We start from the raw sequence: 17859 nt of genomic DNA, 5'->3' as shown, positions 1-17859 counted from the left end.
AATGATCCTATCGAAATAATTGACTACTGGCACGTCCTCTGGATATATATTACGTAATTACATACGATTTATCTCGGTCGATTTCACAAATTTTCGATATAATGCAATAGGCATCTTTGTATTTTCCAAGTTTCTGCGGGTAGATAAAGGTTTGCCCTGTCGTGATTTAATGCTTATGGGATTTTATGCATATTAAATATCGGAGCACTTAATTTTTTACTTTGCTTTCTAATGGAAAGGAAGACAGAAATAAAAGTGTTATATTTTTTATTTTTACGATTTAAAAGTAATCGCTCGGAGAATTTTGTTGGATGATTAAGTAGAATTTGAGAAATCGATTAGCATCGTTCTTTGTGATATAATATTTGGTAATGCGCTATACATCACAATGGCAAGCACTTTCGATGACGGTGAAACTTTTCTATTGCGACAACTCGAGAAAATTCTGCGGTCTTAGTTAGGCAATGCAATGAAATATTCGAAGCACCTATATGGTGCCAAAATGTAATTAGTATTCGAGCTTGGCGAATCAAACGCTAATCTATTTCGTTCCATCGTCGAAAAGCAAAATGATCGATTAACATTGCTAGTAGAAATTGATTTTACCGATGATCGCTTATTCTTCTATAAGATTTAAGAAAATTATAATAATCGTGATAATCGGAACAATGAGATTAATGATTATTCATCATAAAAATCGCCAAGAGAAAGTGTTCTTACTCTTTTGAAAGATTGTTATTGTAATTTTGGAAATAGAAAAGAAAAGAAAATTTCTTTCGAATTCGATTATATTTGGAGAAGAAAACGATGTAGAAAAGGAAGAAGAGAAAGACGAAGAGAAAAGAAATGCATTGTGACGAAAGATCATCTCTAATGGATTGTGATGGTATTATCGATAGACTAGGTAGAGAGGAAATCATAGTAGCTGAGGCCATTCGCTTATGGCAGGTAAAGAGACGGTGTAACTTCTCGGTGGGAGTCAGTTCTGTTATAGTAGGCCACGAGGCAGCAACGACTCGTGTTCCTGCAGGCCTCGACTCTCTCTTTGCGTTCATCGAAAGAACCCGCGTTCGTCATCGTCTACGATCTTTCTCTTTTTCTTTTATCTAGAAAAAAAAAGAAGAACAAAAAAAAATAAAAAAAAAAAGATAAAAGAAAAAAGAAAAGAAAAAAAAAAGATCTCGATAGATACGAGAATTAAAAGGAAAAAGTTTGCCCAGACGCATAGGCAGCCATTTTGGAGAACGCGAAATTCGATCGAGGAGGATCGAGTGAAAGAGAAGAAAGTGTCCAAATGGAATTTTATCGATATACGATGACGACGATAGCCATTTGATAAAAAACACTTTCTTCCTCTTTTATATACGTATACATAGACATATATAAGATCGACGACAACTATTCGTTATCTAGGAAGTGAAAAGATCGAAATCGAGAAGATCAAGAGGAGAAGATTTTTCGGAAATGTTTTGAGTTAGTCTCGAGCTAAGGAAGCGCGTGCGTGCGTGCGTACTCTCCTTCTTTCGAAAGAGAAAGCAGACGTTCGTCGATCGATTTTTTCTTCTTCTTCCTCCTCCTCCTCTTCCGTCTTCTCCTTTTCTTCGAGTCGCTGCTCCTCGTATCGTTGATTTTTTAACCTCGAAAGAAATCTTGCGATTTTTCTCGAAAGAAAACGTAATTGACTTGAAATTTGCATTATACGACATCAAATTCGTTTAGATCGACTTTACGATTCGTATTTGTCCTTATATCGACGAAGAATGAAAGAATCCTGAAGGACACGACGACGTATCGTTGTTATTCCTTCCCGAAGATCTCGATTTGCTCGGTTATCGATCATCATCGACAATGGTACTTTGATGTACACGATCTATCGTTACTACCGCGCTGATCCATGATCCGTGCGATGATCGGCAAGACATTATTATTGGTCCTTTGGATACTTCGGTGGATCAACTTTCTCGGTAAGCCACACTTTTCTTCTTCTACGATATCGTATATGTGTACGTGATATAACTTGAGAAAATCTTTAGTTTTATCTATCGTTAATTAGGATAATTCCTGAACAGATTTTGTCGTAGATACGTACAAAAGATTATGCGTAGATAATCTGCGATAGTATTAATGGCATATCCTTTAAATATATAAATCTCTGGGGCAAGGATGTTAAAAGTTTAAAGTCTAGATTAGCGGTAAAAATGTTAAACGCGGTCTAGGCCGTCGTTTTATTGCAATAGAGAGGATCCGACGAAGGAACGTGTGAATGCATACCCGCCTTGACGTTATTTTGCGAATAGTGAAAGCGCCGCACATTCACACATTCGTAAAACTCACCTACACTTCGATACATTTCAGATATATCATTAAATGCTAGTATCGAAATAATTTCTTCGTTTGAAGAAAAAATGTTTTGTCTTTCGTAACTTTTACTCGGCACATTCTTTCTGTTATTCATTATCTTCAGTCGCGTTCAATCAATTCTTAACAGAGAATTAATTGAAATTATTAAACCGATTAATTATCTTAGTTTATTTTACGTCACAAGCTACGTAGACAAGCTTTCACATGACATTGACCGAGAAAATGACATATCGTAGATCGTGATAATTAATCGTAGAAAGTAAGTTTGACCGATAAGAAAATAAAAAAAGGTAAATTGATCGAGTCTCTCATAATCGGACCAAGTGTAATGGCGTTATTTAAAGACTCCGGTACTTCTTCTCGAGTATATACTTTTCTGTTTGCGTATACGTGTGTATAAGTTCATACGCTCAGGTCCGTTCACTGACTCCCCACGGATTTGACCCTTTTTTCTTCACGAGCACACACGGTCCAGTCGCCTTTCTCCGGCCAATTAATTTCTCCCCGGAACATTATATAGTATTTTGGTGTGTCCCTGTGTGTGTGTGTGTGTGTGTGTGTGTGTGTGTGTGTGTGTGTGTCAGCGCGCGCGCGCGCGTGAGAGAGAGAGAGAGAGACAGAGGGAGAAAGAAAAAAAGAGACGTACTCCACGCTTCAAAGATCGCGTGTCTCGAAATTCGAGAGCACCGTTTACCTTACCTCGATCGCAATCGAAGTAACTTTTTTCGTGGTCCGTCTAACTTTTCGATAGTTTCACCATCGTTCCAAGTTGTATTATTTCTTAAGACTTTCGTTAGGACATTTAGTCTATTATTAAATTAACGTTTCTATGCAATATATATGCATTAGAGCAAGAGTTTCTTTGATGTTACAGATTTGTAGATTAAAGTTGATTTGAAAAAAGAAGAAAAGAAAAGAGGAAAAAAGATAAAGAAAAGTATCGAGAAAGGAATTATATTTGCTTTCGCAACGTCGCGAGATATGTCGCACGATCAGGTTTTGTGTAATATACCGGGTGATTGCATTTGTCTTATTTTTACTCTTCTTTTAAATTTATTTCGTTGCCGGGCAATAGTCGTTTCCTAGATTAAGAAATCTCGGGAATGAAATTATTATTACGATAGACAAGAGAGGAAAAAAGTAAAAGATAGATAATCACTTTCGACCACGCGATTACTAACGGAGGAAGAACGGTTCTTCGATTATCTAAAACTCTCCGTTATACTCTAATATTTCGTAATACACTTCGTTCCACGTTTTAATTCCGCCTGGACGAATAGTCATGAATAATTTCGAGGCAGTTCGAGCTCTCAATGTCAGGGCTCTTTGGTTTGATTCATTGATAAAAACGAATAAATGCTTTTTCTCCATAAAGTTCTTTCCTAATGGAAAAACATCAAAGTAAATGTCTCAAACTTTCTCGCGACGAAATGAGATTCCTTTGGTTTTTTCTTTTTTTTTTTTTTTTTTTTTTTTTTTTCCAAGCAGAAAAAGCGAATCTCTTGAGGAGTTTATGTGGTTGGTACTAGCGTACGGAAATAGCACGTGAGAGCGTCGCTAAAAAATGCAACTCCCGTCCTCGTTATCGACATTTTCGTACAAACCACTCGACTCTTCCTCATTCGTTCTTCCGGTTAGAAATCTCCTGACAGTTGAGTCGCAAATAACATTAGAGCCCGTGTTTGATTACTCACGTCGTTTTTATTCGTTGGATTAAATCTCAAATTAATGTGCAATATGTGTTCGCATACACGATCGTAATAGACGATTTCTAATTCGTCTGGTATAGAACTCTGGCATTAAACTCTACATTCTAGGCGTTCTTTTTCATTTATTTCAAGAGTATCTCGTTTTGCAATTACGACGATTAGTACAGTAGTATTACATTTATGTATGTATATACGAAATTGATCGTAATTTAGTAGAATATATTTATATAAAAGTTATCGTTGCATCGTCGCACTTTATAGATCTGATAATGAAATATGCGTCCGTGCGACTTAGTTTCTTCGCAAAGTGAAATCAGGAAGAATTCGTTTCCGGACAACGACAAGTTCGAAGCTACGAACGTAAAGACCGAGACTAGACCTTGAAATGTAGAGATTTATTATGCCCGCGTTCACGGTGAAACGAGAAAGGCACGTACTAGTCTGTGTTATAGTCTTTAAGGATCGCCTGACTTTCATCGCGAACCCAGTCGCGTCCACTTTCAATGGGAATCCTTTCGGATGTAAATCGGAACAACTTCTTCTTTTAAGGAAAGAAATTTAACAAATTTAACACATATCTCTTTCTCGCTCCGTTCTTCTCTTGAAATAATGATAAGAAGCATAATAGCGTGAAATTTTTGCGAGGTTAATACTACGTCGGCACTGATGAAATTTTCGTAAATAGATGCCGATGACCTCAACTCTGACACTCTTAATCCGGAGATCACGTAACTGGGTAAACGACTACGTAGGTACTTACCTACTTCTGTGGAGAGGTCACAATGAGTGGTTACGGTTGATCCACTTTACCGTTTCATTCCTCCTCTTCTCGGTGCAATCATTCTACAGCGACTCGAGTATCAAGAAAAGGGATCGATGAAAATCTCGGAATATTTTCGTAAATTAAAGTCCATAATACCTTTCGTACATATAACTCTCAGGTCCAGAAAGAAAGAGAAATACAGGTCGCGACGAATGGGTATGAGGTATGTCGGCCGTCTACCTCGCGATTTTTCTTATGTCGCTCCCTACATCTTTCTTATGTCAAAGACAATGAATGTAATTCAGCGTTATCGTATGTGTCTCCGTATACGTATAAAACGCATAGGGGACAGGAAGAAGATGACATGGTTTCCATGAATCTGAGGTTAGTGAACCTCCGCTAGCAGCCATCTCGAAAGATTAATATCGACGCAAAAGATTTCATTATTGTTTATCGATCGTTATCCGATCGAGTTGCGAACTCTTTCAACATTCTATCGTTGTCCTTGAAAAGCGAAAATCAATCGTCTTTCATTCCACGTGTTGTACCTTCTTCGGCTTCGATCGCTTGGTACGCTTTGACCGAGGGTGAACTACGAAATAAGAATAATAAATTCTCATTAAACAACGAGTATAATGATAGGAAGTCTCTCTTATTAAGTTTACCGTTAATCAGATCGTATTGTTTAAAATATCTTAAATCTTTCATAATATTTAGCTTCTAAAGCGACATCTAAACGTGCCGTGAGACATCAATTACACCAATTAAGATTCTAATTACACGTTCAAGTTGAATAGGACGAATTTTTGTTCGTTCTTGAAATGAAATGTTCTGATCGTCAATAAGAAGAAAACAAGAAAATTACTAGGTACGAACAGACTCGAATGATATAAATTAGACATTTGATTTGTCAAGGATTAATTCATCCGTCCATTAAATTTGCAACGAGCATAAAACGTGTCCCGCGTGATCCCGTTGCCGACGAGTAATAGTCGCGTTAGTCCAGACACGGTCTTTTGTCGTACCGTTAAGTCGTCCCTCTTCGAAGCTCACCCGACAGCGATTCGTGTCTCTTGTCACTCGGAGAATGGCCATGACCATTACCGTTTCAAAGATTACGAGGTAAAGAAACGATTGAATGATAATGAGCGGACGAAGAAGACCTCGTTTTTATAATACGTCTTTTTGTGGACAGCTAAGAAAAATAGAAATATCTATGATATGGCCTATTTGAGATAAATCTATTGACGTTTCACCGATTATTCTCGACCCGAAAAATCCATAAAAAATTAATTTTTATGAGATTCACGAATTATGCGTGAAACTAGGCGTTACGTAATTTCGATGACCATTCGCTTATATACATATTGACATAGAGACATACGTGCGTATGCACGGATGATCAATTATGGTTAACGAAGGAGAAGCAACGTTCTGGAGTGATTTCGCAAGTTTGTCTACGAGAGAAATTAAGGTCGAGATTATCATCGAGTGAGAAACGATAGAAATATCGTGTATGTACACTCGACCGTACAGTGTACATATATCATCTGCAATCTTCTAGTTGAAAATGAAATTGACGGATGAAGTTGTATTCGTCGTTCCGTTGATACGCTTATATGATCAGACACTTAGAAGATCTAACGAGTGTAACGTTAGATGCGGCTCGCTTTATTCGATAGAATCCTCCGGTGCAAATTATGTTATTTATTTAAAATAGGGAACAATTGGAAATTTAGGAAATGTCAATTTCTATAATTTTTGATTCTTAAGCGCGATTATTCGTCGGTGTGATTCATCCAAGGAGCATATCCCCTGTCGTATAAACTCGTACGAGTTCTTTTTCTCCTAACGAGCGCAAATAAATCTGGGTCGTAAGTTCATAAGGATAGACGTATCTATGTACTCGGAAGAATCATCCGAACGTTGCATCTCCCTGAGTTGCTAAATTTCGTCTGCGATAAGATTTTTCCTTTCTTTCTCTCTTCTTTCCCAAGACTTATCTTTTGTTCCATTCAAAAAAGATCTTATGGTTTTCTGAGTTTTTAGATTTAGAAAGTTCTTCCTCTCTAGATTATCTCTTTCCAAATATACTCACATGTGTGCATACGTATGTGTATATATATATATATATATATATATATATATATACACACATATATATACATAAATATAATAAACTGCGACAATCATTCAATTCGCAATTGAGTTTCGCGATAAAAAAAATTCGATCGAAGATGCAAAGATTGAACCCAGTTACGATCCGTCGACGATTCCGCGAAGCCGAGACAATCGAAGATTGCTTTTCAGAGCAAAACGAGGTGGAAATGTCGGAGGTGGAATCTATAGATCGTGAAAGAAACTTATATCTCCTTTCAGGACGATCTTGTTCCGGGCTGAGTATTTAGGAGCGTTATGCTAATCAAAATAATTGCTGTCCGTGCAGCGAAGCGAGGACACCGTTAAAATTACTACCATTTCTTATTTTATATAAGAATCGAATAAAATAATGGACAACGCGCGTAAAAAGAAAGAGATTTAACTGTTGTAAAGGAGATGAAAATATTTTTTTAGGAGATCGCACGCTGGCCGAGGCATGGCCGACGAGCCTCGACGAGTCACTCGACGAGAGAAACGATGCAGAAATTTTTCGAGCAGTCGTCGAATCGATGAGGGAATGGTCGCTTCACAAACGCGAACGTCATAGAAGCAAACGGGAAGTGTCAAAGGTTTGTTACGAGGACATTGGCTGTTTCGAAGATACCGGACCCTTTAGCTATCTCGAGATGTTACCTTCACCACCAAAGGACGTTGGTACCAGGTGAGAGAAACTAGATTACGATTCTTTTTTATATCGTCTAATCTGAAACGATCTCTCGTCGATGATATCAAGCAAATTTCAAGATCAAGTCCGTACGTATGACATATAAAGTAACGAGGAGGTTCAACTATTACGTATACCAATCGTATGTTTCTGTTGAATAATCAGCTAGTCTATTATTTTCTATAACATGCAAAATTATTAGAAAAGGAGTAGTCTTGTATGCGTAAGTACGCGTAAGTTTCCCGCATCGTAATTGGAAAGTACTCGATTACCGTTCACTTCGATGCATCGAGGGAAGCAGCAACGAACGACATTCAATATCGTATAATACATCTTAATTCGTACTATCGTACTATTCATGCTATTTAAAAATTGTGTATACATTACGTATTGTATATTTATTAATTACGTTAATACGCGCAGATTCCTGGTTTACGGTAGCAGAAAGGCAAGATCGATACCTATGGAAGTACCTGCCGAAGATATAAACGATAACGCTCACCGTGCCATAGATCCCGATCTACCGACCAAAGTTATCGTACACGGCTTTGGATCTAGTTGCGATCACGTGTGGGTTTACGAGATGAGATCGGCGCTAATGACCGTTCACGAGTGTAACATCGGTATGTCCATCGATCGGAAATCAATTAAAACGATAGCTAAACGTTAAATTGTTCTTCTACGAGTTAGTTTTGTTCGATGAAGAATCTACTTCGTAGACGCACGTAGTTTCAATTACTCTTCTAGATCGTTTCAACATTATTTCGAAGAAAGAGAAAAGATGAAATAATGGATTTTGCTTTCGTTCACGTCCAGTGTGCGTAGATTGGGGCCCAGGAAGTGCCGTGCCAAATTACGTTAGAGCAGCAGCTAATACTCGACTGGTAGGACGGCAATTGGCCAAATTGATCCGTAACTTGGAAGTTCCCCAAGAGAAGGTACATTTGATCGGCTTTAGCCTTGGTGCACACGTAGCTGGTTTCGCTGGAGCAGAACTTGGAAACGTTTCTAGAATCACCGGTAGGTAAATCGATCCTTTTCTTCTTCTTCTTCTTCTTTTTTTCTTTTCTTTTTCTCCTTAACGCAGACCAATCAACTCGATGCCATTTTCATTTCTTTCGAAAGCTGACTCGAATTGATCGAATTGATCGGTATTCATTTTACCTTTCTCACGAATTACATTAATTAACATTGTTACGAAATGCGGCAGATATGTAGTTCACGATCGGATAAATACGTTCACTTCTGTGATCTTGTACAAGAAATGACACCTTCGCAGGTAGAGTCGAGGCAGAATTATCCGTGAAAGATCGATGACAATAATTGTAGAGGTAGTGAAAATTTTGCGTCGAAGTATTTCAAACTGCTCTTTCGAACGATTAATAAATACCACTGAAGAAAAAATGAGAAAAGAAAAAAAAAAGGAAAAACTAATTAATCAATCCACTGGAAGATATGTAAAGTTAATCTATAATAATATTCAAAGTAATCCGTTTAAAAGTCATACTTTACGCAAGTCCAAGTGAACGTGGCTGTTAATCGATCAATTTATAACCCGATGAAAGAACTGTAACAAGGTTGTGATCGTTCGTTAAATCATAAATTTTCTATTAGATTGAAAATATATACGTTACCGTTTAAACGAACAACAGGGAGTAATTTGTTTTACGTATTTATCAGGATTGGATCCAGCTGGGCCACTCTTCGAATCTCAAGATCCCAGAGCCCGATTGGACGAGACAGATGCTAATTTTGTCGACGTGATACACAGCAATGGTGAACAATTAATACTCGGAGGACTTGGTTCTTGGCAACCAATGGGTGACGTTGATTTTTATCCCAATGGTGGAAGAATGCAAACTGGCTGCTCAAATATTTTCGTCGGAGCTGTATCCGATATCATTTGGTGTATGCAATTTTTTTTTCTTTATGCAAATACATACATAGAGATAAGTAGAAAAAAAAAAAAGAAGATGCGATACAATCGCAAAAAATTACTCGTTCATATTTTCAAAATAGATAGTCGATCGAACGCCCACGCGTACGTTGTGCAGTATAGATCGGCGATTAGAAAGCACAACTGTCCATCGTCTTTCTTTTCTTTTCGCTTCTCTTCTATTTCGAATCGAGAGTATCTCATTACCTCCTACACGAAGGAAAAACAGCTTGGATATTTCTTTTATGAAGAAAGTGGGTCGTATAGTTATACGAGTCGACACTTATTCGTCGTTTAATTTATTCGATAAATGACGGTGCTCGTACGATTCCACTCCATTTGTTGTTGAACAAGCGCTTCTAATTCGACTGATCTCTTACGATGAAATTAATATTTTTTGATCAGCTGCCCCGGTTGAAGGTAGATCTCTCTGCAATCATCGGCGTGCTTACAAGCTCTTCACCGATTCCGTCAGTCCAAAATGTCGTTTTCCTGCGTTCCCCTGTCCTCGTGGCTACGATGGTCTTCTAAAGGGTGATTGTTTTCCTTGCAACTTTAATGGCGAAGACAGGCCTTGCGGTGACATGGGTTATTACAGCGACAAATTGCCAGCCAGAGGTCAGCTTTATCTAATAACGAGAGATGAAGAACCATTTTGTGCTCATCAGTACAAAGTGAAGGTGTACAGTAGCCGCGGCGAAAGGCCAACCAGAAATTATGGCAAATTGCAGGTGAATTGTTTCGCGTATTTTCATCCGATTTCTATTCGTTTTATTCGAATATTTCGAAGATCCGATAATTATTATGATATTACCTGTAATTAATGAGAAATTAATTAACCCATTCAGATAACTCTGATCGGCGAGGGATCCTTCAACGAGAGCTTTGCCATGACACGAAAAGATGAAGAACTTCTAGTGGGAGTTACGCTTCAAAAGATCGTTGTTCCTCATCCGGCGGTAACTAACATAGAATCCATCGAGGTATAGCCGTAATATTTTCAATATAATCATATTCTAACGTGATAAGTATTAGCAAGTTTTCATATACGAACTTTCGACAGATCAAATATACAGCGTACAGTGGATGGTTATCGTCAGGCCTGGTTACTTGGAGTATAGACAAGGTAGCGTTGGTCGATAGCTTCGGTAAAACATTATCGATATGTAAAAAAGGTTTAATCCTTGAGTCTGGACGAGCCAGTCATCTACCGCTCTACCCAGGTGATTGTGAAGTACCTGTTGAAGGAGAAAACATTACAAGTCCTATGATAGTTCCATTGGAACGCATGGTTCAAGACAGACAAGGCGGTATAGGTCCCTTCACGAAGGATCAGAATTATGATATTAGAAATGCTTATTCTAATGAGTTCACATCGAGGAAGAAACCTAACTCGAAGGGCGTTGGTCCGTTCACGAAGGAACAAAATCTTAGATCGATCGAAGGATCCAACGAATATGAGAACTCTGACGATCCTCCTGACAATTCTTGGAAAATCGTTGATATTTCGAACGACGCCGAGTCTAATTCTTTGGATAATAGCGAAACCGAAGGTGGAAGAAGTTTTTCCGGCTCGAATTTTATCGAACGAGTTTCGCCATTCACCGAGATCACCGCTGAAGACGTCACAACGAAACAATACTTGCCAGAAATTCGAGAACCCGTGTTACGTTCTAACAAGAAAGAATCTGGAAGATCTCTAAAATTGTCTGAGATCACCGAACCAATTTTGAGACCACGCTCGATGAGACAGAACCTAACTAATATTTCCTCGGACGAAGACAGACAAGACGACGAGATTCAAGAGACCTCGTCGACGTCTACCAGAGGCTTCACCGTACAGTTTTTACCAGAAAGATTAGCCGGAATACTTGCACAAGCCGAGAAATATGCCAGGCAAACGTTGTTGCCATTGATTTCACAATATACACCTAGTTTTGTGGGTGGTTTACCACGTCTAGAGGAACCTAAATACTTTCCACCGTTGGGCGATAGGATGGATAACAAAGAGTTTGTCGAAAGTACAGTAAGATCGAGGGACCAACATGCAAAACAATTGGATATACAAAAAGAGGGCGTCGAAAAGAGTGAAGAGAAGGACGGGGATGGTATTGTCATTGATCAAACGAGCTCACTGAATGGCATAGAAAATAAAGAGGATATTAACGTAACCGTAAAAAGAAATGAAGGTAACGAGTGGGTGCCGATCAAGGAACCGGATGCCGCGATATCTCGGAGAAACTCTAACCTGTCTCGATCTTTTGACGAGAAGGATCAAGAGATGGTTGCTTCGACGAAAAAATTATTAAACGATTGGGTACCGATAACAGAGAATATACGCCAATCGACGGATAATCCTGTTAAAGAGGATCTTTTAGGATCTACGAGTTCTTCGACGGATTCTGAGGATTCTATAATAATTACTGAAAGATCAACGTCCGACGATCAAACGAATGACGAACGTAGGTTCATACCATTGATAGATTTTGAAAATTCGAGCGATTTTTTTCCGTCGACCAGCGCAAATGAGATTGCTGAGTCTCGCTCAACGAGTAGCCCAATGGTTTACACGTCGCACATACAGAAGATTCCAAGGTCGACTTTGGACAAGAAGAGGGAACCTAAAACATTCCCAAGGAGAACGATGATCTTTCCTTACGCTTACGAGAGAAGAAAGGACCCAAGAACGAGGTACATACCGTTGATTCCCGAGGAGGACATCGGTAGATCCATAACGTCCATCGAAAGAGATCGTTGATGATCTATCATTCGGCCATAACTAGATTATTACGATCCTGAACTATACCTAAGATGTTAAATTCGAGCGTTAAACGCTCGTTCACGCTCGTTCAAATACGTACTTGTTGATGTTAAAATGAACGCAAGTGCCGATTAATAATAATTTTTTTATCGAAAGAGAGCAAATTTATTTTTTTTTTTTTTTATTATTGTTATTTATTTATTTTTTTTTCTTTTTTTTTTTTTTCAAATGGCACACTAGACGCGTTCATCGATCATATTCCATTCGCTTCTTGCGTGTATCATTATAGAAATTATTATATTTGTATTATTTCCATACGCGAGAAGAAGACAACTAATTGGTCCTTTCCATAATTTTATAAACTTGCGTTCGAAAGTCGAGATATGCGAACATTCATAGATTGATTATCACCAACTTGTTCATTATATTTCTTCAAAAGTGATTAGCTACTAGTCTGCCAAACGATCGATAAAACGACCAAGGCCTCGTCGTGACCACTTCGAGAACCTTTATTCTGATAAAAAGAATATTTGCAAGACAATCCACAGGGATATTGTTGTTCTACTTTTTTTCTCTCTCCCTTTCTAAGACTACGTTTTTCATTACATTTTTTGTTAACTCTTTATCGTTCATCAATGAAAAGAAAAGTTTAAACGACCAGGTCGACGATACTCGATGGCTTTAGAGAAAGGCTATAAAAGTTATTTGTTTGTCTTACTTTCTTTCCTTTTCTTCTATTTTCTTTTCTTTTGGTAAAAATTGGGAGTCCTTAGTTTTATTACTCTTGTATATAGGAATCTTTACAATATAATATAGTTTATCTATATAGAGCTCCACCAAAATTCTCTCTTTCACTTATTACCGATTAATTGTTATAACTATTATTATCTTCGTCTCACCACACCATTTCTCATTGTTTACTCGACTTTTTTTTCTTTCATTTCCATATCATCGCACATTCATACTCGACGGACGTTCGTCGAAAAACTTTTGTAACGCCTTTTCATCACTCGTCGTAAAAATGTCTGTGTTTTGTAACGAGATTTATACGTATTCTATGTTTTTACTTAAAATAAATAACCCTTTTTCTTTTCTTTTTCTTGAGAAATGCGTCTCTCGGACCACCGATACTCTCTTCATTCTTTCTTTTATACATACACACATACATACAAATACTCGTTCCTATTTTTACAATCCATTTTTTTTACGATGAACGAGAATTTCAGGATATGTCCATTCCCGATATGTCCGCACAATTAATAATAAAAACCTAACACGTTCGCAGTCCATTCGTCTCGATTCTTCAGGTACCGATTGACGCGTCGTGTAAACAAAAACATCAACGACATAAACAAAGAAGGAAAGATATAAAGAAGGAAGGAAAAGAAGCAAGAAAGGAAATGAAGGAAATTCTGCAAGATCGTTGCAGTCCACTGGTCGAGGAAGAGACTGCGAATATCGAGAGACAAAAATTCAACCTACTATTTTCACTCGCTCATTCGCTCTATCTCTCGTTTACAAACAATATTTAACAAACGCGCAGTCTTATCAGGTAAAACCCGTGAACGAACTTGAATAAGTAAAAACGTGTTTATGTTTACGCATGTTTGTTTTATCGTGTGTGCATATATATGCATGTGTGTGTGTGTGTGTGTGTGTATATAGTCTATCGATTCTATTTAAAAAAATTTGGTTCGACTCGTCCTATAAGAAGTAGCGCGACGAAACGATTGAACGTTTAAGCGATTTCACAGCTGCACTATTGTAATCAACGCGGATGCTTTTCATTGGACGCAACCAAGGACCACCGCATATGACCTGCATTCTAATTCGCTCTCTCTCTCTCACTCTCACTCTTTGTATTCTCGTATAAATAATCCGTATCGAAAGAGAAAGAAGAAAAAAAAAAGAAAAGATCACTCTTACATCCTATGCTCCTTATCTATCGAATTTCTAATGCCCTAAGTTTCTCTTCGATTTAACCATTACGACGTACAAAAGATAAGGCCGCCACATTTAATTACACTGACTAGATCAGTTTCATATGTTTTTTTTTCTTTCTTTCGTAAACGATTCATTCACTCGTTTTCATTCATTCGTCCTCTTTTCACCTCTCAACAAAAATATTCAGGACACGGATTTTCCCGCCAACAAAATATAGTATATATATATATATATATATATATATATATATATATATATATATACATATATACATATATATATATATACACACACACACATATGTATATATACATATATATCTTCCTTTCTCTCGTCCTGAGTATACTAATCTACGGATATATCTTACTACTTTAACGATCGGGCACAAAAAGATCGACGAGTCTCAGCTATCGATTTTCGTCGAATTTCGACGAATCTTTTTACTGAGGCTCATCCGCGGAAGTACTTAGAAGAACTTAGGCCCTGGCGAAGTTCTTTTTGAAAATCGAAGAAACACGCGATCGTCTATCTATTTGTGTGTATGTATGTATGTATATATATATATATATGTATATATATATATATACATATAATGTATATACATTGTAAAATTTCTCTTCTTTTTCGTTTGTTCGAAGAATCGTTCCTTCTTCTTGAAGAAGAACGACGAGGAGTTAAATAAAGCTCGCAGAGACTCCTAATGCGATCCCTCTTTCGATCCTTTCAATCGATCTAGGCGATTTAATGATCAATCATATACGTGATCTAGGAAGCTCAATCACCGATCCGGTGTTATCGTCCTTTTTCCTAAAGGTTCAAACTGTCTGGATCTACATACGTGCGGAAGGACGGAAATGGATATATACTAGGAACTGCGAGGCACTGCAAAAAGATAAGGGCGTGAACAGTGCTCCTCCTTCCTCTCGCACTGATCTCTATTATTTCAAGATAACGTTTCTATTGCTTTATCCTTTCTTTCCTCGATCGGTGCACGAATATGGATATGTATATACTGTACGTCTGGTCAAACATGCAAATGTTTTGCAAACGCATAATTCTATTATATTCATAGTTGATTAGTGTGCGTCTAAGGTTTACTATGAATAAACAATATTAGAAAATATTACCAAAGTCGCATCAATTTTCGAATGAACGAAATTTTGAGGAAAAAAATTAGGCCATCATTTGTAATTTTGTTTAAATGAATGACAAAAATATTATCGATCTATCCGAACGGGAAACAGACATACCATACATAATCAAAAGAGTTTAGAAACGAGCCTAGTGTTGCGCATAAGAGATCTCCGACACTATCGATATTCTATTCTTCTTTGTAATGAAACTTGAGTGATCACGTTCGCGGTGTTTTTATGTAGATTATCAAAAACATCACAGTCGGGTTCCTAGATTTATTAGTGTGACACGATATAAGCATACGTCACACTAGGATATTTCTCGTTTTTTCGTTTCCTTAATCATATTCAGTGACACCTATTATGCGCAACAGAGCGTGCTCAACTATTTGAAAAATTCCCTCCTCTAAATATGGTATATATATATATCATGGAAGTATCTTTGAAAAATAAGAAACTCTAAGTAACAAAGGTCCCACGTTTTAACAGATTCGATCATTTCTTATCGAAAAGAGGCAATTTGCTGCGAACAGCTCCCTCGCACACGACTAGCCTCTGAGCTGCCGAAATACTACACAATGGAACTGGACCCTCCAAGCTTGCTCTCAACAAGCTCATCCTACTAGGAGCAACCGAATCGTGATCGCAAAGTCTCAGACTACCTGCCGTTGCCTGTTTCCTCTCAAAATACTCGACTATCTTTGAAATTGTTTTACTAGACGATCCAATCCCGCTCAGTCTATCCTCCCAACAAGAAGAATCTCCACCGCCTAGACTGGCTATATCTTCGGAAGAATCCGTGTATATCGAACTGGTTCTATGATCGTCCAGCAGGAAAAGACTACTGGCAGCAGAGCTGCTAAGGGTCGACGTGTGTCGACGATTCGGTGGCTCAGGGCTGAGGTCTTCCCCGACGCAACTCCAGAAACCTGATTCGCAGCTACCTCGTCTTCTTGGTTCCCAGCCATCTCGGAAGAGAGGATGAGCGAAAAGACTAGCCGCGCCGACTTTCGTAGCCACCTGTAAAATGATATTCTTGTCTAACGTAATCTAACCCAGGAAATCTCGATGATATAAGTCATTCTAGTAGCATTTGTCGATTATACTACTTTAGAATCTGTATATACCACCTTGGCTAATAGGATTCTAATCCTTTGAAAGTGAACAAATTCCAGAGGGGATTTATTAGAGAAGAGTTGCATACCTTCCTTTCCCATTTCTTTCTCGCCGTAGGACTGCTAGGTTCCGAATTAGGCTTCTTCCTATCCAGGATTTTGGCGATACTATCATTCTGCGCCGGTTTGAATTTGCTAACGCCGTCGGTAACGCTCGGCCTAACATCTTCGAGCGATGGTAACTCCAAACAACTGGAAAAAAGGTCCCCCAAGATCTTCTTAACGCCGCCCAACGCGTGAAATGGATTTGCTGTCATAGGTCTATAATGTGGATCTCTTCGGCTAGCCAGCTCAGCTACTCTTCTCGATGAATGACATCTAGCTTTGTCCGATGGCGTCGCGTTATCGCAACCTCTGGCATCAGCGGATTGACTTCTAAGTCGAGCTGTCCTACGTCGCATCGTACGACCTTCTCGAACGATTTCATCCATGCTCGACATTAGAGCTGGATCGGCCGATTGCCTATTACTTATATTGCTTTTAGATTCCTCCTCGTAATTACCGATCATGCTGTCAAGACTGGACATGATCTCTGGGAAAGTTGGCCTCGATTTAGGCTCGTACTAAAAGTAAAAATCACTGCTTATCTAAACTGTGACAAATTATAACAATTTGTGAAAAAAGAATTTGAGTAAGGCGTATGTTTGTCTCCTCGACGTTTTTAGCTTTTTTTTTTTCGAGAGAGAGAGAGAGAGAGAGGAAAAAGAGTAGCAGCTATAAAAAAGAAAATATCAACAACATAGAAAAATTATAACGATGATGGTAATAAGACGCATAATCTAGTAATACTAAGCAGCCAGTTAAATCAGACTCTCTTAAAATACCAGCGTATATACTTTATTTCCGAGTTATTATCTACGTTAATCTTATTAATCGTATTACGTAGAGGAATATATCCAGATGCCAAGAACCGTAACAGTGGCAAACATATACGTTACTCCATCGCAATCTTAGCTCGAGATACTCACGGTACAGCAATCGAAGGCTAGCTGCAAGAAGGCAGGTGGTGGGTCGGCAGCCGCACAGATCTCCGCCACGGCCAGATAATCGAGGCCAAAGTTATCTGAGCGTGGTAGAACGTCTGGATCAGCAGGAACGCGACCGATCAACTCGCAAACGACGATACCAAATGAGAAAACGTCTGATCTGTGATCGTACCATTGACCCTTCAAACATTCCGGTGACATCCAATAAGGACTGCCTACTGTGCTCAGTCTATAACCCGAACTAGGATCTGGTATCTTAGCTGCTAA

At 38.3% G+C, this 17859-nt stretch overlaps 2 protein-coding genes across 2 annotated transcripts in view; one reads left to right on the top strand and one right to left on the bottom strand.

Moving 5' to 3' along the window:
- The first annotated feature begins 999 nt into the window (after window positions 1–999).
- Window positions 1000–13448, top strand: LOC118443890 (uncharacterized). Its single transcript, XM_035871508.2, has 8 exons — window positions 1000–1964; window positions 7408–7654; window positions 8081–8280; window positions 8474–8677; window positions 9338–9565; window positions 9999–10324; window positions 10442–10576; window positions 10657–13448. The coding sequence occupies exons 1-8, from the start codon at window positions 1895–1897 to the stop codon at window positions 12349–12351; spliced, it is 3105 nt and encodes a 1034-aa protein (XP_035727401.2). The 5' UTR covers window positions 1000–1894; the 3' UTR covers window positions 12352–13448.
- Window positions 13449–13596: 148 nt separating this feature from the next.
- Window positions 13597–17859, bottom strand: part of cdi (serine/threonine kinase) — a 15388-nt gene continuing 11125 nt past the window's right edge. The window contains exons 4-6 of the mRNA XM_035871512.2: window positions 17575–17859; window positions 16636–17169; window positions 13597–16451 (exon numbers count right to left, since the gene is read on the bottom strand). The exon at window positions 17575–17859 is cut by the window's right edge and continues 262 nt beyond it. Of these exons, the coding sequence (XP_035727405.2) occupies window positions 15927–16451; window positions 16636–17169; window positions 17575–17859 (1344 nt within the window). The 3' untranslated portion in view covers window positions 13597–15926. The remainder of the gene's footprint in view (window positions 16452–16635; window positions 17170–17574) is intronic.

The sequence above is a fragment of the Vespa mandarinia genome, chromosome 21, assembly GCF_050613455.1.
Source record: "Vespa mandarinia isolate Hongniang chromosome 21, ASM5061345v1, whole genome shotgun sequence".
Taxonomy (NCBI): Eukaryota; Metazoa; Arthropoda; class Insecta; order Hymenoptera; family Vespidae; genus Vespa; species Vespa mandarinia.
The sequence above is the reverse complement of the archived record's forward strand: the minus strand, read 5'-3'. Positions and strand labels throughout refer to the sequence as shown.